Source organism: Saimiri boliviensis, chromosome 18, assembly GCF_048565385.1.
Source record: "Saimiri boliviensis isolate mSaiBol1 chromosome 18, mSaiBol1.pri, whole genome shotgun sequence".
Lineage (NCBI taxonomy): Eukaryota > Metazoa > Chordata > Mammalia > Primates > Cebidae > Saimiri > Saimiri boliviensis.
The window spans coordinates 39,539,278-39,566,559 of record NC_133466.1 but is presented as its reverse complement, the minus strand read 5'-3'; the positions used below and the strand labels follow the sequence as shown (position 1 = coordinate 39,566,559).

General features: G+C 40.5%; 1 protein-coding gene across 12 annotated transcripts in view; it reads right to left on the bottom strand.

Moving 5' to 3' along the window:
• Positions 1-27,282, bottom strand: part of NSUN3 (NOP2/Sun RNA methyltransferase 3) — a 203,361-nt gene that overhangs the window by 45,885 nt on the left and 130,194 nt on the right. For 3 of the 12 annotated variants that reach the window (XR_012514794.1, XR_012514792.1, XR_012514793.1), the window contains exon 6: positions 10,706-21,204. Coding sequence is in view for 1 of the 12 variants with exons in the window: in XM_074389173.1 (XP_074245274.1) it covers positions 21,153-21,204 (52 nt within the window). In the remaining 11 variants the exon portion in view is untranslated. Of the gene's footprint in view, positions 1-1,024; positions 21,205-27,282 lie in introns of those variants that run through there. The other 9 variants (XR_012514795.1, XR_012514796.1, XR_012514798.1 and 6 more) reach the window with 9 other exon arrangements.

Below are 27,282 nucleotides of genomic sequence, written 5' to 3'. Positions count from 1 at the left end.
TAATGACCCCTTTGCATTTGTTTTTCAAACTGACAAAGAAAAATATTATATATGATATAGAACATGTTTTGAAATGTGTATACATTGTGGTATGGCTACATCGAGCTAACTGACATATGTATTACTTCACATCCCGTATTTTGTGGTGAGAACACTTAAAATCTACTCTCTTAGTGATTTAGAAGTACACAATACATTGTTATTAACTATAGTTACCATGTTGTACAACAGATCACTTGAACTTATCCCTCCTGCCCAACTGAAATTTTGTCTTGATGCCCCATTCCAGCACCTGCATACCTGAAACCAAACTACCCCTGGATATTTCAGTCATAAAAGTAGATCAATTTCATTTTCAAGTCAAGTCATTTCAAGTTGTGTTTTTGTCACTTAAAACCAAGAGTCCTATTAATACTTGGGTTAGGTGAAGTTGGGTAATAGTGCATACTATATAAGAAAATACCTGTGTCAATTAGCCTACTACTGCCGTAAGAAGCCCTGATGTTTAAAAAAACAACAACAAAACAGAGAAAAGATTAATTTCATTAAACTGGCATTTTTCATACTATTTCTTATTTTCTTTTCTCTCTCTCTGAGACAGAGTCTCGCTCTGCCACTCAGGCTGGAGAGCAGTGGTGTGATCTCTGCTCACTGCAACCTCCACATCCCAGGTTCAAGTGGCTCAGCCTCCCAAGTAGCTGGGATTACAGGCACACAACACCTCCCCCAGCTAATTTTTGTATTTTTTTTTTTTTTTTGAGACGGAGTTTTGCTCTTGTTACCCAGGCTGGAGTGCAATGGCGCGATCTCGGCTCACCGCAACCTCCGCCTGCCTCCTGGGTTCAGGCAATTCTCCTGCCTCAGCTTCCTGAGTAGCTGGGATTACAGGCACGCGCCACCACGCCCAGCTAATTTTTTGTATTTTTAGTAGAGACGGGGTTTCACCACATTGACTAGGATGGTCTCGATCTCTGGACCTTGTGATCCACCCGCCTTGGCCTCCCAAAGTGCTGGGATTACAGGCTTAAGCCACTGCACCCGGCCCCTAATTTTTGTATTTTTAGTAGAGATGGGGTTTCACCATATTGGCCAGACTGGTCTCAGACTTCTTACCTCAAGTGATCCGCCTGCCTCGGCCTCCTTAAGTGCTGGGATTACAGGTGTGAGCCACTGTGCCTGGCTTATTTCTTTTTTCCCATGAAGCTTTTCACCTTGTTAACACCTATCAATTTCCTACAAAACTAGTGTTCCACAAATCTTGCTAAAAAATGTTGATATATTCTTTTCCCTATATGTTCATGTTAAATTCATCATTAGAGAACAAAGCAGAATAAACAGAAAATGAGTGCTCACAGGAAAGCTTTCATCTACATAGTCTTTTACCTACTCCACAAGCATTTAATGAGAACTTACTATGTGTCAGAGTGGAAGGCACTAGATACACAAACTCCGAAGGAAAATTCAAGCCGAGAGTGTTATGCAAAAGCCAGTGCCCTTCCCCGACCATGGAAAGACACTGCGTCTAAAAGTAATGCCGTGTTTCATTTTCATAAGGAAAGTTGATATTAAACTCTATCATACCAAGACCATATGAGAACATGGAAAACTCAATTCATTTTCCTGATTTTTGTTAGGGATTACAAAGCAAATTCCTTGGATTATATACAGTGGCAATCTCTCAGAAGACAGCTAGAGTTGTTGAAATATCAAACCTGTTTAGGACATGAGAATAATGTAATTTTTGGAGTAGGAAACGTAATAATATCAGATTTACAACCCAATTTATAGTCCGAAGGGTTTCAGTTTGATTGAGAAATAAAACCAAAGTCAATAAACTGCTGTGTTAAATATTCTGAACAGTGCATGAAAACTGCTTTGTGATGTGATAAGATGAAGGAACAGATAAAGATATCTGTGGAGAATAAGGTAATCTTGAAAGCCAGACTCACCAGGAAAGAAGTGATGTGAATCTATTCAATTCAGCAAGTTTTGGGGTTTTTTTGTGTATTTTGTTTGTTTGCTTGTTCCTGGCATTTGTGTAGTTCTATGCTAGACACTTTGGGAGACACTTTTAAAACCACAAATAATAATACAGCATTCTACAATCACATTGTTTAGTTTGCATGATTGGCTTGGAAGTTAGATATCATTTTTGACTTGCCCTCTAACTGCCCATGAAAAATCAGAAAACAGAAATGGATATGCAAGCTCTAAACATGAGAAACTGAAGAGGAGAGAGATGAATTAGATCAGAATAGCTGGGGAAAACGTTTAAGAAAATCTCAAGACAGGAAGTTCATCTAAACAAAGCCAGCAGGGGTTCTTTTTGTTTCGGGTTTTATTTGCTTGTTTTTAAACTGCAGAGTTTTCATTGTGGCACCAATTTGACTGGGGCGGAGGAATTACATTGACAAGCAGCTAAAATGTGGGCAGAAAGCACAGACTCAACGATGAGATGATGAAAAGAAAAGGGAAATATCTTTTTCATTTATTTCAGTAGGCATTTCTTCAACAACGACTAGAGGCAAAACATTGCAGTAGCCTTCATGAGTATATAAATATTAATCATCTCTCAGATTTTTCACCAGGAAATATCAATAAATCAGATACAGGACATAGTGCAGTGAAGGAAACATGTAGCCAGGGTCATCGGACCCTGAAAGGCCATTGGAGGCTCAACATGGGACAGATTCCCTCCAGTGGGAAGTCAGAAAAGGCGAGGAGTACTCTGAGTCTTGAGGAATGAAAAGTCTTTGACAGGTGCAAAAGCGCATGAGGAAAAACAGATAAAACTTGATAATTCATTGCATAGAAAGAATGCAGAAATCTGTCTCAAATGAGATAATGTATCTAAAATTGTCATCAGGAAGTGCGGGAATCTTCAGTTCTTCGTCTTGGAGAATTCTGCCAAGCGACTGATTAAGCCAAATTAAAAAAAAAGAGAATTTATTGAAGGAAAATAGAGAGCAGAGTGTTTATAGAGAGAAAGAGTACACTCTGAAAGATGAGGAAGAGAAGGCTGCAGGAAGGAGCCAGCAGCAGCCCGAGAACTCTGCGTTGGGTTTTTATGATGTTGGGTTTTTCTGAAAGTTCCCGCCTGTCTTAAGTCTCCACCTTTTTCCTTTGCCCAGCTTTCCCACGCTCGCCTGAAGTCCCATCCTCTGCCCCTGCTTGGCTCCCTCCGCAGGCCTGTGGGACCCTCTCTTACCATTAGCTGGTGCACACGTGTGGGCCCAGTGTTGGATACGAACCGCCCCGACATGTCTTAGGAGTCTCCGCTTTACGCTCTTCTCCTTAACCGTATGCAGCCAGCTACATTCTAACAGTTTAAATCACACTGGGCATCTTAACGGGTACCCCTTTCTGCTGAGATATTTCCCCTTCCCTCTGCTCGTATCTAGTACGTAAGTTTCGGTGCTCTTTGGCATTTGGGTTTTTCCAGACCTCCCTTTCCTAAGGGGCTCCCCCTACCTGCTCATGTCTCGCTATCTGCCGACTCTAAATGATTTTGAAAATGGCTAAACATGATACCCCTGGAAAGGGGTATACAGCGGCCTGCGGTAAGGTGCTTAACGCCTCTGAGCCTTGCTCCTTCCGCTCTAACATGGGAATAGCCACGCTTTCTCTGCCCTTTCCCCGTGACTTTTGCAATCTGTAAGAAAACATAGGAACTTATTTTTGTAACTATACGTATTTCTCACAGCTTTATTGAAGTATAACTGATATGTAAAAAATAGCATATACTTAATGTATACGATTCTGAGTATAGATCCATGAAACTATCACCACAGTGAAAGTGATAAGCATATGTATCACCTCCCAAAGTTTCCTCCGGCGCCTTTGCTTTAGTTTTTATCTTGTGGCAAGATCATTTAACATGCTGTCTACCCTCTTAACGAGTTTTTTAGGTCCACAGTCCATTTACCTGTGGAACTTCTGTGTCCTGCATAAATGAGACTTTATACTCATTCAACCACAACTTCCTTTTTCTTTTCTGTTGTCTTTTTCTCTTCTCCCCAGCCCCTTTCAACCACCATTTTGCTCTCTGCTTCTACGAACTTGATTAGTTTAGAGCCCCCATTTAAGTGAAATCATGCAGTATTTGTTAGACCAATTTATTTTTTAATTATTAATCTCTTTAAAATTGAAATTTACTTATGACTGCCAAACCAAAACACAGACATTTAGAATTGTCATCAACTTTAAACAAAGCTAAAATAAAAAGGATTTCATCCCAGAAAAATCAACAAGTTCAAAGCAAATGTTGGGTCTCAGAAAACAATACGCTGAAGTACGATGCTTTGCTATGTTGAACACTTTGAATTAAAAGAAATGGAAAGACCTCAGAAGCTGCCTCAGAACCAAGGATTTGCTAACCTTCTCTTCCTTCTCCCCCGCAAGCACAGAGAGGGGTATTCTCTGGAATTTCTTTATCTGAATAGGTAAATTTATTTTCCAAAGAAATGCAATTATCTTAATCCCCTCCCTAGAAATGTCACTAAATAACCAGGGAGAATAAATCAGAGAAGAAGAGATTGGAAATCCTTACCACACCCAGGTAGAGCTTTTATCTCTTCTTCTGAGGATAGCTCTAAAAGATATTGCCTAAAAGACTTTACCTCTATGCAACAGCCTTTGTTCACGGCACAGTTCAACACCTCACCTTTCTGTAACTGGCTAGTCCCATTTAGTTTCCTAAGAGAATCATTTACAAACTACTGTCTGCTCTTGGGGCCTATTTATTTCCCCTGAAAATCATTTACTACTCCTCAAAAATCGCCTGCCTCCCCAAGCTCTGTCTCCCCTATGAAGAGGGTATCTAAGCCTCAACTATCTGGTCCTTCTTTGAGTCTCATATTTTTTATGACTCCCATGGTTTACGGGTTTTAATAAATGTGTATGCCTTTTCTCCTATTAATTTGTCTATTGTCAGTTCTTTTCAACAGACTCAAACCTCCAGAGGGGAGAAGTAAAATTCTCTTTGCCCCTATACAAAAATCTTGTGACTAATGATGCAAATAAGAAAACCCCCCAAAAGTAGATTTAAAGCAGAAAAAAAGCAGAGTTAAATCTGAGTATCTCACAGCCTGATCGCAAGGCAGGTTTCTGCCATAGCCTCAGAGAACTCCTAATGTGTTTTGACATATTTATCTGTGGGACTCCGCCATTGCATTAGCATTCTTCAAATTATTTCTACATTTAAATTGATTTCAATTACATAGACATTTCAAGACATTAATATTCATTTGAGATATTTCTGATATCTTCTTGGTGTGCTCAACTTTTTTAGGCACTAGTTCGTAATTAACCCACTCCACATGTAACTGCTGGAGAACAACCCTATGAAATTCTGATTCGTGTAAGAGCCCTTTTGCATATGCTCCCAGTTCCTAAATTATAAACGTTTCGTTGACAGAGAGTTCACCAAGGTTGCACTTGCAAATTTCTCTCTTCCCCATTGTTGAGGATAAGTAACTTGGGTGAGAAAGAAGCTAAAACAACGAACACATTCATCGGCTTGTTATGAGTGAGAAAGGAAGGAATTTGGCCGGTTCTGTGGAAGAGGTTAAAGAAGAATAAAGACCTCAGGGGGAGATAAAAAGATCACTTGATCCCTTCTTGTGAATTTTCTGAAGGACTTAGTATGGATGGAATGGATTTCCCATGGAAACTTATTTTTTAAAAACTAACTGATTTGTGCAAACAGAGAGGCAAGATGTACAATTTCAGGAGCCACGGGCAGAGGAGACCGTGAACATTTAACTCAGAGAAATGACCAGCACTTGTAGGGGGAACAGCACTTGTCGGGAAGGGTCACGGAATTGCTGGTGTTTGACGCAATGTCATCTAAATCTCAGTGAGTAGAAAAACCCACAAATGGCATCTGAGACACCTTAAAATTAAATGAAATAATGTTCAAAATACTTGTCACCTAGAAGGCATCTAAGAAACAGCGGTTGCAGCTATTATATGATCTCATTTGGGCTTCACAGCTGATCCAAACTTGAATGCAACCAAAGGTTTGGGGCTGCATTTCCCGTGAGGGTGTCAGGCTGGAACGTGAAGGACGGCAACACTGCCCCCTCGTGGTCTGCTCTGTGCAAAGTCTTACGGGCGGACTTTGAAACAGTTACTTGGGTGGGATCCAGGGATTGACGGGAGTGAATCTGACCTCGTGTTGCAATTGAAGTACTATCTTGTCTGAGGCCTGGAACTTCCCCAGAGTTGCCTTAGAATAGAGAGAACCTCTGGAATCCAGAGAAAACCCTACTGTAAGTGAAGAGCGGTGCAGGTGGAACAGCAGGGTGTGGACTGCGGAGGAACCAGCAGTTCCAGGTGAAGATCCTGCTAGGGTTGCTCATCCCTTAACGTTAGCCTCCTAAAAGTTCTGTCCTCCGGAAAAGAGAATGGTGCAATATTAAGAAGCGGTCAGTATCACCAGGGATGTAACAGCTTTAGAGTTAAAATGTCAAGTGAAGATTTCCTGAGGGGTGGCTAGTTGAAGAGATCGGTAAGAGTCAGAGGGATAAAGGAGGTTGACAGGGGCCTGGCAGACGTCTGTAGATGGCCTGGAGGTCAGTATAACAGAGACGCTGAGCACCAGCACAGGCAGAGACTCAGCACCTGCTCCTGCTGGTCCAGCAGAAATAGAAGTGGAGAGATTGCTGCTCTGCAGGCAGACTTTTTCAGTATCGCCCTCATTTCTACCCAGCGAAAGATCCCAGAGGAAATAGTAAGTGTCTCCGGGGGAAATCTTCTATTCTATTCAAGACTCGTCATGGAACATATTCACTGGCCAGACTACTTACAGTTCATAACCATTCAATAGCTGTGAAAAAGGAGATTCAGACACTTGATCAAGTTCACGAGAGTAGCTTTTTTCTAGCAGAAAGTTTAGAACATAAGTCTATGTGATACTGATTTATCTTTTATTTTACTTATACTGACCTTGTGCCCTTAAAAAAAAAAAAGCGCAAGACAAACCTTGGATCCTCAGAGACATCTGTGCCTCTGCTCCTTCGATTTTAAAGTTTTCTTATTTTACCTTACGCTTAATTACATAAGCTTCTTCCAATCTTTTTCTAGAGTAGGTGGAAGATAAATACTACATAAACAAAATACATTATACTTCTATGGGAAAATAGGTTACAAGTTCCAAACCACTGGCCTTTGCATGAGCCTTTATAAAATAACCTTTTAATGATGTGAGGGCAGAATCTATGTGGCCCAATCAGAGGATTGTTTCACAATCTGCCAACAAGTTCCATTAAGTAATAAGAAGTAAATAATACTTTAACCTGCTTTTAAAAGAATATTCTGAAAGGTTAAATTATCTGACCTTGATGGATATCTATCAATGTATATTGAATTTACAAATTTATGCATATGTCAAAGAGATTTGATGTAACAAGGTTATGCTCTTAGAATTATGCCTTTCCTTCTTTCACAGACTTTTAAAGTTCCAGTGAGACAGAAATAAACAGAATTGAAAATAATGGTTGAGTCACTAAGAAATTTGTTAGCATAGTTAATGTAAAAGGTAATTATTTTTTTCATACCAAGTGGAGAAATTTAATCACGATGGTTCTTTGGAGGGAAGGAGGCCAAAAAAGGTTTTCTAGTCTTTTCATAGGATGAAAGTGTGGACAATAATAATTTTAAATTAAATAGGCTGGGATCCACTGAATCTCAATTCAGTGGTTGCTATACTATTTAAACAGTGCCTACCATCACACCTCTGATTTTCAGATAAAATATCAAATGTTTTCATTTTCCATTATTTACATAATTTTATTTTTTAAACCATATTTCATGATCCTTTTGGAGAATAAAAATAGTCCTCAAATGATTTACATTTGACTTTTGGATTTCCCCCACACTTCTATGTACAGGAGGATGCTTGATTCAGTGGAGTTCAACTTCCATCCCACAGCTACAGCCCCAAAAGGAGCTTCCATTTGAAAGCTACCAGGGTCTCAGTGTAAGCACACAGGCACCCAAAGCTTTGAGAGGAATGTGTAACGGTTTATTTTTATGACTCGGCAAAGATGCCCCTCAAATACCCCTCTAGCAGATGAGCTTATTTATTAGTAGAAGATAGGTGCATTAGCAATGAGCATTTGATCACTCTAGTATTTCAAGCAGAGGAGGAATTAATACAGGAGTATTAATTCTTATAATCATTAATACAAGTTTTAATTCTTGCTTATCAATCTATCAGACATGCTGGAGGAAGACACGTCAGGAAATGCAGAATGCTTCTATCAGTGACGGCCATTACCTCTCAGTGATTCAGAAGTTTGCAGTAACCATGCAAGAAAACACTGACAGCAATCAGAGCTGCCTCCAGCACAGACGTGGCTCATTCCCAGGGCCGTATCTGGAAGGCCCTCCAAAATGTGACATCAGTTGAAGCCCACATTTCGCACCGCGACTGCCTGGAGGAGCAATAATGGATCTGTGTGTTTCTTTCACCCACCAAATCTCGTATCTTCTGTAAGAAACAAATCTGTGCCTTCCCCTCTGTGTCAGAGACTAGAAGTTTTCAGGCAGCATCAAGGCTTCCAATCACTAAAAAGACTTTTGGCAGAAAAGATTCTAGGATCCTCTTAGAAGCGCTTAATGGCTGAAGACGGGGGCATCTGACTGGTGACCCGGGCTTGAGGATGCCTACCTAAGAGGTTATACGGTGAGAGCTGGCTCCGACACACCGTGTGGCTGAAGCTGGGTGCTCCTGTAGCGGGAGCGGCCACGAGAAACACAGCTCCCCAACACCGAACGGGGAAGGAAAGGTTTCTTATTACGGCCGGGAGCCGAGGAATAATTTGTCCAAATTCAGCTCATCTAACAAAGGAAGGTTCTGCCTTTATACAGGCTCACACTTTGGATATTACACATGGAAGAATCTTAGGTTTCCAGCCTTAGAAATCACATATGAAAAGGGTTTCGGTTTACAGCTTCAGGAATCACATATGAAAGGGTTTCGGTTTGCAGTTTTAGGACTCACACGTGAAAAGGTTTCTGGGTCTGATCTTGTTTTAGGTAAAAACAGCGTCTTCCAGAGAGTTTCCCCAAGACCCAGCCTGCCACCTACAGGAAGGTGAAACAGGAGGTGCCAGTCGGTCAGCCTTTTCTTCTATTAAAATGCAGAGTGATAGTCAAAGGGGAAGTTGATCTCAGATGCCTGGGTCTCCTTCCTCACTCCTAGCCAACCGGTACACCGTCTGGAAGGAGCAGCTGAGCATGTGAGTATGAACTAAAAAGACGCAACTTTAAGGGAAATCATGGACCATCCTTCGATGAAGGAATGAGATTAATCTCCACCTGTGCAATGGAACCAGGAAAGTCATACGTGCACAGTGAACTCTGTGAACTCTGCCAAACAAATTTACAAAAGTGACACTGGGCAGCAGCTACAGAGACCACAGCAGCGGAAACATAAGTCCCACTAGTGAATCAGTCAATTCTCTTCTTCTCTCCCGGTGAGGTCATTGTTAAGCAAGATTTGTATCTTATACTGTGTTATCCCCTGGAGCCATTAAATAATTAGAAGAGAGAAAAAAAATAGCAGACATTGGATATCCTGCTATATTTTTGAAAGTATAAAATTGAGTTGATTTTAATTTTACAATTCTTAAAGTTTCCAGATAAAAATGGTAAATTGAAAGTACTTCAAGGGTCATTGCTGTCTTCTGAAAGCCCAATGAACTGTATTTTTTTAATAAAGGCATAAACTCACATGGACAAAAAGTGCTGGGAAAGAGACAAGAGAGACACAGCTTTGGAGGCTAGGAAGCAGCTGGATGAGTGGTAAATTACTTGGCAAATGCGAGAAAGCTGGATTCGCAGCCAGCAGTAGGAAAAGCTGAGCAGTTCCCAGAGACATGGGACAGAAGCCCCCAGAGACTCATGGTTTCGTAGACCGGGTCCCTCTAGAAGGACTGGGGTGGGAAAATGATGACTTAAACAGCAGGATTCTTTAGAAGTCATTTTAAAAGAAAAAATTAGACCTTCTGGCTTCTGCCCAACTTTGTGAAGCCAGACATCTACTGCTTTCCCGTTCTGGCAGAAGACTGACTGCTTACTCTGAAGACAGCAGAACAAGTTTCTATCCACCGGAGGGGCGCCAGGCACCGTGGCAGGCAGAGGTGCCATTACACAAGCAGGAGAGGTAATTGATAGGGAAGTTGAGCACCCCTGCATTCTTCCCCGACCTGATTCCCAGAATGCTGGCTCTGAGGTCTACCCCGTCCAAGCAGGATGCAAAAGGCACCTCTCCCGGACAAATCTGCAAATCCAAGAGAAAAGCTTTAAAAGTGCTCCCTTAAAGGATTTTTTCCAAGGAAACACACCATTCAGATTCCTCTGAAGTCCACTGTTCACACACATCCCCCACATGCACAAAGCTTCCAAAGATAATTTTTTTGTTGTACTCTTCTCAAACGTGAATGACTAGTAAAGATACTTGAGGCCAACCTCTAAATGACAGATAGTGGCCAGAGTATATATCTATAACAGAAAGCTGAAGGAAAATAAATCTATACTGAAGAAGAAAAGTAAATTTAAAGACAGAATATTCTCAGAGGAAAAAAAGGTGTTACATCAATGAATCAAGTAGTGATATTTGTATTAAGTAATGTAGTACCAATTGTTAGAAACACATGGGCACTTCAGCGGCTTAACAGCAGAGGTCTTTCTTTCTTACCCGTGTAGAGTTCAGTTAGGACGGAAATGCGATGGGTGCTCTGCTCCACATAGTGGTTCAGGGCCCCAGGATTCCTCCATTGTACGACTTCTCCATCTCTTCCGTTCTTATAGTTCAATCTGTTCACCTGACAAACAACGAAAGGAATGGTAAAGGAGGCATGCCTAGATTCTAATACTTCGGTCTAGAATAATATACACACAGTATCCGCGTTCAATTTCCACTTGCAATGCAAGAGGAGCTTGGAAACGTGCCCCAAACTGAGTAGTCACTTTTCATCAGCAACTCTATTTTAACAGCAACAACAAAAAACCCTATATTTGTGCCACACTGTTGTAGAAAAGCATGTGCCACACTTTATTTAAAAAAAATTTTTTAAAGACCATCCAGAGGAAAAAAATAGCTCTTGGAAAATTTAAAAATATAATAGCTGTTATTAAATAATCAATGTAAGAGCTGGAAGATAAAATTGCTAAAACCTGGCAGAAAGTATAGCAAAAAGACAAAGGGATAGAAAATAAGACAGAAATAGAATCAAATTACAAGTGCATCCATAGAATTCAACATTCAGATAATAAGAGTTCCACAAAGAAAAATACAGGAGAAAAAAAAGAGAGAGAGAAAAGTCAAATAAATAATTCAGAGCAAGTTCAGAGAACTGAAAAATATGAGTTGCCAGATTAAAAGATTTTACCCAAGGTCTGACATAGTAGATAAAATAGACTTATACCAAGATACATTACATGATGTTTAAGATCACTGGACACAACACAACTTTAAAAGCTTTAAGGGCAAAAGATCATATTCCATACAATGATCAAGAACTAGAATGACACTGGGTTTCTCAACACTAAAATGGAAGTCAGGTGAGAGTGGAGCATTGTGATCAGAATTACAAAGAGACATTGTTACCAGCTTAGAATTCTACACACAGCCAAACAATTAAAAATGACAATTGAGAGTTTCAAACATGCAAAGCTGTGAAAAGCTGACCTCCCTTGCAACATTTTCAGGGTTCTACTATAAATTGTGTTCCACCAAAATGAGGAATGACCCTGAAGAAACGGAAGCTAAAGGAGAAAATAGGATCCAGCCTGAAAGAGAAACAAAGAGAATCCTCAGGATAACGGGGAACGGAGATCTCAAGACAATGATTGTGCGTCAGGCCTAGAGATGGACCTATCTATATGGAAGCGGGGAGATGTTTCTTTAAAAAGATGAAAGTGATAGCACACTGCAAAACGGACACTCTGTTGAGAAGCTATTCAAATAGCTGGGGGAAGTTGGGAATAAAATAGTACTAGTAAGAGTAGCGGCAACAGCAGCAAAGGTGGTGGTATCAGAAAAGATACTGATTTAACAAAAACCTGGCTGGAAAAAAAAAAAAGACTGAAGAAAAATAATAAAATTAAAGAACATAAGAACATGTATGAAATATTAGTAATACATAATTGAGTAGTCAGGTAAAATTTCAGATTCTGTAAAATATCTAGCTCTCTCCTTAAATGAATCAAGGGATTGTTTTAAATTTTCACATTGCCTTTGGATACACATTTCAGGAACACAGCCTCTTATGAAAGCAGAACACAGCCTGTGTTGCTACTTTGCAGACAGAGTCATATTTTCTTTCCAGGTGTGGCCTGTTTTACCTCCTCTTAATTGCTACCTTTCATATGCAGTATTGAATTAAAATCATTAAGTGGCTTCTGTAAAAATACCGGCAACATTTTCAAACTTTTATTAAAATTTTGATCTTTTAAAGTTTTAAATTATGTCCTCTGAGGAAAGGTATTGGCAATCCTCTGTGAGTTTTCTGCAAAGTAAAATTAATCTCTAATAATTAAGAATAGGAAAGGCAACTTGGAACTCCGCAAAAGTAGGAGACTTACCTATCCATCTGGTACAATTTGTGCCAGTTATACCAATTACTACAAATTTAATACAAGAAAATGTCTAGAGTAAGGAGAAAAAGAAGCCATATTACCCTAACCTAGCTTGGTAAATTTCAGGAATCATCTTTGGTATTTGTACCATGCAGGGTTTAGGAGAGAGGAAACTGTAATCCCTCTCTTGTTTAAGCCAGGGATGTTTATTTTTTCTATCTTGTATACACTTTATTCAATGTCTATTAAAAGACACCGAAATATACTTTCCTCTCCTTCCCACACGTTGCAAGTCGGGGTTAGATAAAGCCGCAAAAGGCACTGGTTAAGGAGAAAGGTTTCATAGGGTTTCTCAAAGGCCAACCTGTGAATCACATGCCTAAGAATTGCCCAGAATATTTGTTAAAAATGCAATTCCTGGGCCCTGCTATAGAACTACTAATTCAGAATTCCCTTGATAGGTCTAAAAATATGATTTTTAGAAAATTCACAAGCATCCCATATGGCTCTTATGCAGCTGAAATGTGAAGACTCACTGACTTAGGGTTGGGATTTGAGGATGGGAGCATTACAGGCGTCTTGTGCCACAGGTTCAAGCGAGGCAAGGGACTCTTGTTCTCAGAGGCAGAGAATGGGAAGGATAGAAACTTTGAAGGTTCAAGTTTGCTGGGGCTGATAATAAGGAGATCCGACATCTCATCACAGACACGATTCTTCTCATTTTCTGCTGAGGTAGAGGCTATACATAGATACTTTTGGACCTGTGGTGGTATTTTACTAGTTTTATGACTAATTTTATAAATTTCATTTTACATAAAGCACTGAAATACAGCAATAGGAGGGGGTGTGTTTTGTAGTTTTTCACAGTTCTTAGAGGGCTATCTATGCAAGAGAGGTAGCTCTGACCTAAGCAAGATGAGAGTGTTATTTTTATTTTCCTCTCACATAAGAGCCGATAAAGCAGCTGCACAACCTTCAGGGACCCATGCCTCTTCCAGGGCACTGCTGTACCTTCTCGATAGCCTGGCTACGAGCTTGTGCTTATCTTATGGTTGCTAGAGGTCCAATCATCATACTTTGTTTCAGGAAACAGATAACAGCCAATGGCACAGATGTGCATATCGGCCCAGGCAGTCCCCTTTTGAAGGCCCCTTCCCGGAATCCCTAAGCAACAATCTTAAGCTACATGTCAGCAGCCAGGTAGTTTCTACTAGCTGTGCAAAGAAATCTGTGAGATGCAGTTTTGGTTGAATGCATGGCAATCTCCAGCAAAGGTGGGGTTCCATTGACTAGAGAGAAGAGAATAGATATTAAATATGACTTGGAAGTTCAGATTCTGTCATGTACTTACTATTTGGCTGTACTTAACATTTGGTAAATTTATTCACTTCCACAGGCGTCCATTTTCTCATCTGTAAAATAGGAACTGACACTTCCTTTTCATGATTATTATAATGTTTAAGAGATGGCATATGAAAAAGGCTTGATACACAGTAGAGATTTAGTACATGAAACAATTTACCAAAAAATAGCTGTAACTTCTGAAATACATTTTTGCACTTTGAACGCTGTTACAGGAAAGGTTAATGATCTGGTCACATATACCATCAGATATTGGCACTAGCTCACACTGCCTTGCCAGGACAGCTCAACTACTTCATTCCACAGCATTCCATTCCTTCTGTCTCGCCCTCTGGGGAAGTACTGATGAGGAATTAACGGACTCTTAACAAAGTTCATCAACTGCTAAAGAAAACTGAGCTTCTAGGAATAATGGAAAAGACGAATAATGAAGGAATCTACTCGCTATATGTAACAGAAAATGCGAATCAATGTAACTCTTTACTCTCCACCAAAACAATGTCCCCATTAGCCTAATAGACATTTTATCTTAAACACATACTACTGTCCTTCTTTAAAGCTTGCAAGAATCTTGGGAGGGAGGGAGGAAGAAAGGGAGGCCGACTGCAGAATCTAGGCAGGGCTATTCCACTGTTGGTCACTTATCTGCTTGTATTTTACCAACTGAAAGATATGGGCAGGGTGCAATCCCAGCACTTTGGGAGGCCGAGGAGGGTGGATCACCTGCGGTCAGGAGTTCAAGAGCTGCCTGACCAACATGGAGAAATCCTGTCTCTACTAAAAATACAAAATTAGCCGAGCATGGTGGTGCATGCCTGTAATCCTAACTACTTGGGAGACTGCCCGCTTGAACCCAGGAGGCAGAGGTTGCGGTGAGCCGAGATCACATCGTTGCACTCCAGCTTGGGCAACAAGAGTGAAACTCCATTAAAAAAAAAAAAAAGATAGATATGACCACACAGTCCCCCATCACAGTGTATGTGCCTTTTTGCAATGTGGTGGATCAATTTTCCCATGCAAAGTTGAAGTCTGTTTCCCTATCTGTTGAATCTGGACCGGTCTTGGACTTGTTTTGACCAATAGAAGGTGGCAGAAGTGACATAGGTAACTTACAAAGCGAAGGTGGCGATAGGCCTTACATACAACTCTGGCTTCCCCTTCTTGGAGCACTGCTTGGAGACGCCATGGGACAAGTTCTCTAGCCCACGTGGAGGCAAGCCTGCTTGTCCCGGAGGGCAGCTAGCACCAACTGCCAGATGCGTACGTTAGGCCATTTCAGACCTTCCAGCCCAGGAGACCCTCCAGCTGACTGTTGCTACAAGAGTGAATGAATCCAGATGAAATCAGAAGAGAAGCCACCTAGACAACCTACCAAATGGTAAGAAATGACAACTCACTTAATAACTCATTGTTACTGTAAGCCATTGAGCTTTGAAGAGATTTGTCATACAGCAGTGTAAACTGATACAGTGTTGTTTTGTGAAGAAATACATCGAAGCTTTTATTTGCCTTATAGTAATCTCTGACCCTGTGAAAAGAAACACAATACAGTACTAACACAGAGCGGGCACTCAATAATGACCTTGTGAAATAATTAAATGAACGAGTCGTGAGTGAATTTCCTTTAACTCAATAAAGATCAATGGTTTACACTCTGCTGCATTGAATCTCCAACAGCATCAAGGTCAGGGCGCCATCTATTGGACATTCAGATAATTTGAGGAGGCAGAGTAGAGAAGAATTCAAGATCCCTTCTTTTTTCATGTGAAACTTAACAACTCAGTAACAGTTCTGAATGAGCCATATGCTTGCCTTAAAGAAGAAACTCATTATATAGAGAACCCTATTTTTTTCTCTTATTTTTTATAATAAGAGCAGCTTCAACATACAGTGGTTTCCACCATGTTATTAGCTTTTTAAATAGCTACCTCAAAACAAAATTCACCTTTTGTAGGTATAGACTCTCCAATATCTAATAGGATTATTTCTAAGCCTTCCTATGTAAAAAATAAAATTTAGTCATCTGGTATACATTCTGTATATAGTTACTATTAGAAATCTCCAGGAATTTAAATAGCTTAAAGTAGATGTTTAAGAAATATCTTACTGAGAATTGTTTTAGTTGCCCCAATGGAAGATCTATAAAGTATGCTTTGAAATCTTTTCAGGATGAAATCACCACACCTGTGTTCTGTGATGTGTCACTTTGTGCATCAATTGCCCATGTGAGTGTTGGAATAAGACCAAATTGTCTTCCTAGAAAAGCCTGGGCCTTGCGCGTAGAATCTCATCAGGCACACATCCCTGAGCGATCACGTGACCTTTGCGTTAGCCGTGTGTGCTGTGTGGAAAAGGAGGTTCGCCTTTTCTTGCTAACTCGTATGTTGCACATAGAGGTCAGAGGGCCATGCAGCATCACCTCCAAAGGTACCTTTTCATTGGCATTTTATACACCTGTTCCCAGCCTGAGCAAGCAGTCAGGAATCTCTTTAGGAAAACCGACTTTATATGTGATTAGGGATCTCCTGTTCTAAGAACTGTTTGGGAGATTTTTTCTTTTTCTGTGCTCATAGGCTTCTTGTGTGCAGAAGAATCCGTGTGGCAGGAGTTCCTCCTAATACAGGAAAGGCTGTGGTTACAGTACTATGTAACACAGCAGTGCTCTGAACAGGTGACACAGAATGGGCTGTAGACACTCCTGGAAGAATAAGGGTGATGTGGTCTTCATTCATGTTTAAATGTCAAGAGAGATATCAAGTGATTGTTGAAGCACACACAGAATTTGTGCACTTAAAGTTGTTACCAAAAAGTGTAATCCAAAATCTCTTCTGTATAATCCTTATCAAAAGTATGTATGACACAGAGATGCACTAATGCTTCCAAAGTATTTCCTAAAAGTTACACCATGTGTCAATTCCACTAACTATTCTTTTTCTTTCTTTCTTTCTTTTCTTTTCTTTTTTTTTTTTTTTGTTTGTTTGAGACGGAGTTTCGCTCTTGTTACCCAGGCTGGAGTGCAATGGCGCGATCTCGGCTCACCGCAACCTCCGCCTCCTGGGTTCAGGCAATTCTCCTCCTTAGCCTCCTGAGTAGCTAGGATTACAGGCACATGCCACCATGCCCAGCTAATTTTTTGTATTTTTAGTAGAGACAGGGTTTCACCATATTGACCAGGATGGTCTCCATCTCTTGACCTCGTGATCCACCCGCCTCAGCCTCCCAAAGTGCTGGGATTACAGGCGTGAGCCACTGAGCCCGGCCCTCCACTAACTATTCTAAAATGTATCCCGAGATCAAGGTAGATCATGAGGGAAGGGCACATGTATTTCATCATTTTAACCATCCCAGAATTTCTTTCTTTCTGGTTCTGTGTGTGTGTGTGTGTGTGTGTGTGTGTGTGTGTGTGTGTTTCATTTGTTGGTTGGATTGTTGGTTGGTTTTGAGATTCTTACTCTGTTGCCCATGAGTGCAGTGGCACAATCACGGCTCACTGCAGCCTCGACTTCCTAGACTAAAGCAATCCTGCCTCAGCCTCCCATGTAGCTGAAACTACAGGCACACACCATCATGCCTGGCTATTTTTCTTTAATTTTTTGTAGACAGGAGGTGTCTCCATGTTGCTCAGGCTGGTCTCAAGCTCCTGGGCTTTATCCTCCCACCTCAGCCTCTCAAAGTGGGATTACAGGCATGAGTCACCACACTCAGCCCAAAATTTCTTTTTGTTCATTCTGCTATCATCCTCTGTCAGGACTTTCTGCCATGTCCTCCTAACTGGTATCCCATATACATTTTCATACCCCTATAGTGCATTCTCCATGCACTCATCAGTCTGCTTCTTGGAAAATGTTCATCTTATCTCTCCTCTCCCTTTAACATTTTCCGTAGGGTTATGCATGATCTCATCCCCATCTGCTTCTCCAGTTTCTTCCAAAGCCATTTGACCCCTTTCAGTAACCTGATGGAGTTATAAGGGAGCTGGTCCAGAAAATAACATTTCTCTTCCCTACACATATTCTGCCTGTCTAGGCAAAAGAGCGAGGTAAATGAGAGACCAAAAAAAAAAAAAAAAAAAAAAAAAAAAAAAAAACCTCAATCACATGTAAAGATTATATTGGAGAATATAGCTATTAAATAAAGAAAATTTTTGAAGGCGAAACCCCAGAATTGGATTTATCCACATAGGTCCAGCCAGCACTGAACGACGCTGCTCCTGACCATGCACATAGCCTCAGCTGCTACGTTTAACTCTCTGCATTCTGCCAGCGGTCAGCTGCGGTACGGCAGGATCTCAACATTTCAGCACCTTGAAGCCCACAAAGGTTTACTCTTCACTCTATAACATGTCCATCACGAGTCACCTGGGATCCTGCTCCACATCCCTCTCTCTCTGGGGCCCAGTCTGAAGGAGCAACAGCCATCTCAAACCTGACTGGTTGCCAACACAGAAAGATAAACAGAGTTTTGGAAAGTCTCTCTTTCTTGCAATCATGTGCTCTGCTCCAAAAGTGAATCACATCACTTTCGGTCCCAATCCAGTGGCCAGAAGTAATAAAATTGTCCCACCAGTAAAATTGGCCTTTCATGTGCCCAGAGAATGTGACGTTGGAGAGCATAAATAATGACTATCTCCATGACCAAGAGCAACTGCGGGCAGGTGCTGTTGGCATGTATGACATCCTGCTAAGAGACATGTGAATAGAAGGTAGACTACATATACCAAAATTTGCCACTAAGAGTTTTATGGAGAAGAATAGGGCTTCATTAGATGAAATCCTTTTTCATAGAAACCAGATAAATGAGGAAGAGGTATTCCCTTTTGACAAGACCCACTGTGAAAATTTGACATCTGGTTCAATTGAAATTAAACAATAAGCATAATTTGAGTTAGGTATTCATCTGAAACCATTGGCAGCCTCATGTGGAGAAATACACTCTACAGAGCTTGCCAAATATGTGGAAGACTTCCAATAAATAGTGTGTTCTAGAAATTACAAGGTGGTATCGCCAATCCCCAAAGAATAAAGGAAGTGGTTTTGCAAATGAATTTTTACATAGCTTTTCCCATTGGAGAAAGTTGGGATAACTAACAGTATAACATGCTTGTGTATCATGGCATTCATTTTCCTTGATAAGCTTTTTTTTAAAAAAAAATTAGGTATGTACAAAAAAGTATACAAACCAGAAATGAGAGCCTGATACATTTTTACAAAATGAACACATCTGGACAATCAGTACCTAGGTCAAAACTCAGAACGTCACTGTCACCTCAGAGGGCTCCTTGTGTTTCCTTCCAGTCATTAACACCAACCCCAACCTATATACTGCAGATGGTGATTATACTTTTGGGGAGGGGAGTGTGAGAAGTAGCGAGGGGAAAGAGGAAATTTCACATTTGTCCACGTGTTGTTGAACTGTGCACAAAAAGAATGACTATATGTTACCTTTGAAATAAAACAGTGTTTTAAAGATTGCGGCCACTTTAGACCCTACTGTCTTAATCCAGCAATTTTCCCCTGATAATTCCGCATTATCAGGTTGCAATCAGATTCAGTAGTTAAGAGCATGGCTTCTGGAGTAACACAGAGAAGACTTGAAGTCACGTCTTACCAATCACAAGCAAGTTTTGGGCCTCGGTCAAGTTTTGCAAACTCTTAAAGCCTAAGTTTTATCCTCTATACAATCATTATGATAATAATTAATTAATAAAGGATTAAATGAGAGTGTCTTTGTAGAGTACTTAATATAGTACCTGAAACACACTAATGGCTCCATAAATTGTACCTATTTTTTTTTTTTTTTTATAAAGACGGGGTTTCACCATGTTGGTCAGGCTGGTCTTGAACTCCCGACCTCAGGTGATCCATTTGCCTTGGCCTTCAAAGTGCTTGGAGTACAGGCGTGAGCCACTACACCCCGCCAATTGTACCTATTTTTATTATGTAGGAGAAAAATGTCAGGTAACTAACTTCTGGATACTGAAGAATATACTCTATTTTAATAATTAAATTAAAATACAGTTATTTCAGCTGGGTGTGGTAGTTTATGCCTGTAATCCCAGCACTTTGGGAGGTGGAGGCAGGCAGATCGTCTGAGGTCAGGAGTTCAAGACCAGTATGCCCAACATCATGAAACTTCATTTCTACTAAAAATACAAAAAGTAGCTGGGTGTGGTGTCACGTGCCTATAGTCTCAGCTACTTGGGAGGCTGAGGAAAGAGAATCACTTGAGCCTGGGAAGCAGGAGTTGCAGTGAGCAGAGATCACACCATTACACTCCAGCCTGGGCACAGAACAAGATTCCGTCTTTTTACGCTGAAGAGTTGAAGATAATAAGTGGTACCCACCATTCACAGAGTTTGAGAAACACAGAGCTAGCTAAAAGCATCTCAAAAATCATAGATTCATTTATTTCTTACATAAATGAATAAACTGAAACCATGACAGTGAATCATTTATAACCCCACCATTTGTTAGCAAACATGCCAAGACCCAGATTTCAATTTCTCTGACTTCCAGTCCACACTTTCTCCCACTATACCATGATCAATCCACTCAGCCATATCCTAATAGAGCTAACAGTTGTTGAGTGTCTTCTAAGTGCATGCCAGTAAAATTCAGACCAAAATGTCTATCCCAAGAAAACGTGGAAAAACACTCTCTATTAGATCAGGCTGACTTATTTCCATTTATTCCATCAGCAGCATCTGTGCTTACTGGAAAGGATTGCAAAGAGATTACCTAAGTATTAGAAGATTGCTAATATGTGGTATTAAAAATTAATTCCATCTTTGAATATGTTGAACAAGACGAGATCTTAACAGCCATCTGCGGCTGAGTCCTCCGTTGTCCCAGTTACTTATACTAATGCTAATGAAAAATCAGTTCTCAGGGCTCCAAAACTCCTATTCTTCTTCCTTGCACACACCCTATCCAGAGAAAGAGATTAAGACTGAAATTAGAAAGTTGCAAATTCAACTTCAGTGGACAAGTATAAGAAGGCAGATTTGCAATGAGGAAAAAAGGGAGCAGGTGTTCTGGGAAAAGATCCTCAAGTATTGGCGTGGAAGGGGGAACTTACCATTGCATCGAGAAAAAGGATTTGGTCTTGTATTTGAATCCTGGTTTCTCCAGGTTGAATACAACTGTTGATTCTGTAGCCGTATATCAGTCCCTTCCTTTGACTCGACCTGTATTGCTTTGTCCTTAAAGAGCCTTCCGTAACTGATCTGTGAATCTGTCATATGATTTTTGCAAGCTACAAAAAGAGAAAATTTTGAATTGTTAAAAACAAGGAAGGCTGTACTGTTTCAGCTATTCCACATACTGGCCAGCTAAATCAGCTTCATAATTATTTAACTTTTATTGTTCTCTTTTAAGTCTTAGTGACAAATCAGGGAAAACATTTTGCTTTAAAAAATTTTCAGATGGAGAAGAGTACGTGTTCCGTATTTTCTTTTAATAAATAGAAAGGAATACTGAAATCAGCAAAGAGGATGCATTAGAGATGCATACATTAGCAGATCAAAGAAATATAAATATTTAATACAGAGGAATAAACATAAGGGAGTAGAAAACCGATTTGTTTTTTTCTTGACCACGACATACATTTAATCAAATGACCATCTATTTTGTGTTCTCTCAACAGCAAAACGCATGGAGATAGCATCAATAATTCCAGTACCTAGTTTATTAATGGATCCTTTTTTCCTCAAACAGTATGTAAACAAAGGGCAGTTATGGGATAATCTTGCCGGCATATTCTTGAGAATAGGTAATATTGCCCTCTCACCTTCCATGAAGCACTTCAAAGAGATGTATTCCCTGTGTATGCATTAATATACTGACTCTCAGAAGTGAAACATTATTGAAAACACAAGAATCAGCGTCAAGACAAATTTTGCTTTCTGCTTCAGTAGTCTGGCTTGTTTAAAAGAGTAATATTTTTAAAGAATCTTATTCAACAAAGCATTAAAAACCTGGTGGTTAATGATTCTAAAGAATTCATTAATCTTGAACACAAAATTACCTTTTTCTCTGTTCACATTCTTCACAGTGAACTGATACGTTGAGTTACAGCGTCCAAAGAAAAGTAGATTTAGAAATTCTGTCTAAAGTAATTTTAACTGCTCATTATGAAATACAGCCTTCACAAAATGCACATGAAACACAAATGGAGATTTTGGTGTTTTTTATTTTTATATTTGCTTTATATTTATAAAACAAATGTCTACGTATCTACCGCCCAGGTCAAGACATAGAACACTGCTGACCCTGTGGATGTTCACGAGTCTCTTCCTGAAGACACCTTTCTGAAGACACCTTTCTCTCTCAACAAAAAATAACCAGCACCATAACTTTTATTATAATATCTCTTTTCTCATACTAGTGTCACTGATATGGTCAACCCTAAAAACAGAGTTTAGTTGCGTCCATTTTGATCAGAGTGTATTATTTTGTGCCTTGCTTCCTTTTTTCAACATTATACTTGCATGATTTATCCATGTACCTGCATAGAGTTGTAATTTTCTCACTTGTTTCCACACTGTGTGCAATTTCATCATATAGACGTACACAATGTATTTATTACTCCATTGTTGATGGATAAACAGTTTTTTCCCAGTTTTTGGATATCGCAATCAATTCTGCTCAGAGTAGCCTTGCAATATAACCCGGTACGTAAGTGCATAACTTTGCTCAAGTGCTTATGGAATTCAGTAAGGGCTACAAATTGGATTGTGTTTTGTTGATGCTGTTTTCCCAAAAGCCATTTTTAAAACATTTATCAGCTGCATTAAGCATGTTGTCTTATTCCCATGTTTTGACATCTTGGGGCCTTGCTGACATTAGAGACGGCCTTTCCCAGGGTTCACTAATTTCTAGGGATAGAATGACTCACCCGGGACTATGTGTTTCATATAAAAACCAACCAATCCACAGCACATATCTCACAACTTCCTCCTTTATCTTGCTCTTACGCCCTGGGCTATTACCTACTTACCCCAGGGCCAGGTACCAGACAAGGGGACAGCCCCTATTTCCCGGAGCCTACCCAAAGTATGCAAACTAGCCAATTCTAAGTTTGCTCACCCTGCCTCTCCATTCCCTCCCACAACACACACACACACACACAACAGGCTCTTGCACACGTGTTCCCTCCATCCCGTTTCCTCCCGGTTGACCCTGGTGTTTCCACACGTGGCTCGGCATGGCGAGCTGTTCCTCCTGCTTCTAGGGATCTGTGAGTATAGCAGCTTCTTTCATGACAGTCACGTCACGCGTGTTTTACAACACCTGATTAACACACAGTCCAGGTACACTTTAAAACACTAATGCACCTTTCTTTTTCTTTATTTTTCCAAGGTATCTTTTAGAGCCAGTAACTCTAAGCTATACCTTACCCACACAAATGTATTCTTACAGTCGTCAAAAGGTCTCTGTTGCCATTTTTTGTCCTGCTGTTTAGAAATGATAAAGGAAGAGACTGCATACACTTTTGACTATGCTTGAAATATAAGAAATAAGGCAACAAAGGATACAATCAGCATGAACTTCCACCAGACAAACTCACTGCCAGGCTATCCCCCAAGGAAGAAGAATTCTCTGAGTGTATGGGATTAAAACTCAATATTCAGAAATTTCAGAGCCTTTGAAATTATGTGGTTGGAAATCCAATCGCAGACTCCAAAACAGTCTACAAGGGAGTTTTTAATTTTGTTGACAAAATTAAATTATCAAAATCAATAAAATCAATTATCCGTGCACCCCCCTCTACCCACTTCTCTATGTGTCATGGTATGTGTCTCTGTTACATATAGAAATGGAGGGTCATATGACTAATCTCCCAGGGATGCTGGAAGTGATGGAAGTGGTTGTCTAGGGAATAATTTTTTTTTTTTTTTTTTTTTGAGTCAGAGTCTCACTTTGTTGCGCAGGCTGGAGTGGAGTGGCACGATTCCAGCTCACTGCAAACTCTGCTTCCCAGCAAAGGAGAACAAACCTGTTTGTTCTCCTGCCTCAGCCACCCGAGTAGCTAGGATTACAGGCACTTGCCACCACGCTCAGCTAATTTTTTGTATTTTTAGTAGTGATGGGGTTTCACCATGTTGGCCAAGCTGGTCTCAAACTCCTGATCTCATGATTTACCTGTCTCGGCCTCCCAATATGCTGGGATTACAGGCGTGAGCCTCCATGCCCAGCCAAGAACATTTTTTTTATACTTTAAGTTCCGGGGTGCATGTGTAGAACACGCAGGATTGTTACACAGGTACACACATGTCCTGGTGGTTTGCTGCATCCATTCCCCCGTCATCTACATTAGGTATTTCTCCTAATGTGACCCCCCCAACCCCCCACCCCCTGCTATCCTTCCCCTAGCTCCCTTACCCTCTAGCAGGCCTTGGTGTGTGATGCTCCCCTTCCTGTGTCCATGTGTTCTCATTGTTCAACACCCACTTATGAGTGAAAACATACAGTGTTTGGTTTTCTGTTCTTGTGTCAGTTTGCTGAGAATGATGGTTTCCAGCTTCATCCATGTACCTGCAAAGGACATGAACTCATCCTTCTTTATGGCTGCATGGTACTCCATGGTGTATATGTGCCACATTTTCTTTATCCAGTCTATCATTGGTGGGCATTTGGGTTGGTTCCAAATCTTTGCTATTGTAAATAGTGCTGCAACTGGTCATTAGAGAAATGCAAATCAAAACCACATTGAGATGCCATCTGACGCCAGTTAGAATGGTGATCATTAAAAAATCTGGAGACAACAGATGCTGGAGAGGATGCAGAGAAATAGAAACGCTTTTACACTGTTGGTGGGAGTGTAACTAGTTCAACCATTGTGGAAGACAGTGTGGAGATTCCTCAAGGACCTAGAAATAGAAATTCCATTTGACCCAGCCATCCCATTATCCAAAGGACTATAAATCATTCTATTATAAATTCTTAAAGAGTGTAGTTTGCTATAAGCTTTGTAGGGGTGATGCAGATTTCACACATAAGGAAATCTATCCCAATATATATCTTCTATGAACTAGAATTGGAAAGCCTCACTTGGTACCAAAGAATCTGCTACATCTGGCATACAGGGGAAACCTCTATCATGAAGAATCTTGAGAGTGTGTTAAGAGGTGAATAAACTCATCTCTTAGGATAAAGGTTTTAAAGATATTGACTCAGACTTATACAGACAAATTCTGGTTGGAGGAAATCCAACCAGAGGCTGATAAGCAGTTATTACCCAAGAGAAAGACGAAATAGAGGAAAGCAGAGATGTAAAAAAAAAGTGCCACTCATGGTTATGGCCGGATTACTGGAGGAATTAAATTTGCCAGAAAAGAAAAGGAGATATCTGTAAATGAGAGGAAAGAGGACAATTTATTGCTGTATTCTTCTTCCAGTCACTCACAGTGCTAATAAGAAAGACAACCCACTGATCTGAAGAAAAGTTGCAGGCAGCCGAGGAGGTCAAGGAGGAAAAAGGTGGAAGGTCTCTGAATAAGCAAATCATTTGGGAAGTATCTAGACAAGAAAGCAACCCTCCCTGACTGGGGCATGTGCTTCTATTTTGGCTCCAAGAGAGGAACGCTGTAATAAAAGTCTGTCACTGTAAATTAGATTAGGACATTTGTTTACCGAAAAACGTGCCAGAAACAGAGAAAAAAAAAAAACTGCATAGGTTGGGAAGAGAAGCACTTCCTGAGTTTAACCAAGTCTGAGCATGGACTTGGGACTGTTGTCTAAGAGGCAGAACAGGACAAATCTGAGGACAGCAGAAGGGCAGTTAGCCGCCCGCTGAATCACACGGGAAAGTGACTGAAACACTGTGGAGACAATGACTGTCTCTCTGCTGTGAGATCACAGACCCCAAGGTAATGGATTGAGTTTGCAAAAAAAGGGACAGTGACAAGTTCAAAAATAGCATTCTGAAGCCTGCAGCAGTCTCCCGGCCGAAAGCTCCAGTGTGTCCTGTTGCTGCCAGGAGCCACGGAAAGGCCACGGAGCAGGGAGAGGAAAATGGGTGTTGTGAGCAGCTGGGTACCTCCGAGGGAACAAAACACAAGGGAAACACCGCGTTTGATTTGGCTTTCCTTGTCAGCAAGGCGGCTGTTTGTTCTGGATAAACTAAGTCATGACCTTGAAGTTCTATGCTTCGTACCAATGAAATTGAGAGTTGATGGAATTAAAACTCAGTATTCAGGGATTTCAGAGCTCCGGAATGGTAGTCTCGGATATATCATGTTCATTTTCTTTCCTCTTTGCTATACCTCTCATCTACCCCTATCCAAAACCAACCTTCCAGCTTCCACTCCCACTTCTTCCTTAAAACTGTATCAATTTTCTTTTCTTTTCTTTTTTTTTTTTTTTTTTTTTTTTTTTGGAGACAGATTTTCGCTCTTGTTACCCATGCTGGAGCTATCTCGGCTCACCACAACCTCCGCCCCCTGGGTTCAGGCAATTCTCCTGCCTTGGCCTCCTGAGTAGCTGGGATTACAGGCACGCGCCACCATGCCCAGCTAATTTTTTGTATTTTTAGTAGAGACGGGGTTTCATCATATTGACCAGGATGGTCTCGATCTCTTGACCTCGTGATCCACCCGCCTCGGCCTCCCAAAGTGCTGGGATTACAGGCGTGAGCCACCACACCTGGCCTAATTGTACCAATTTTCAGCCGTTACTGATATCTCCTTACTTTTAAATTCTTTCAATTAGTACCATAGAAATTATCATCTAATTGCTCTCTATTTGTCGCATGCGTGTTCATTGCCATTTGTCCTATTTTGTAGGACTTTGAAGAAAGAGAATCTTTCTCTCCACACCCTTTCAATTTCCCGACTATGTGGAATTGCACTAGGCACAAAGAAAGCCCTCGCTAAAGAGTCATTTTTACAAGCTCCCAAATGATGTCTTAATGGACAATGGTTTTTTCTCTTTAAAATAAAATGGTAGAGTAGGCTGAAAATAAAACTTCATGAATTAAACAAGCATTAAGAGCCTGGCTGGAAAAATTCAAAGTCTAGTTATTTGTTTTCCTGACGTGACATAGGCAAACATTGAAAATGTAAAGCAGTCCTAACAACAGAATGCTGCTTGTGTATGGAATTAAGGTGTAAAGTCATTGAGATGACTGTTCTAGAATCCAAATGGTTTGGAATCACTCTACGGGGCCATTGAGTGTAGACATGCAACTGTGCCAGAGCCATTTCTTTATTTGTAAAATGACTGCATTAATGGTAACCACCTCAGAAAGTTAATGTTACGATTAAATGAGAAAATATATTTTACAAGCTTAGAGTTTGGCACATAGTAAACACCCAATACATGCTAGCTAGTT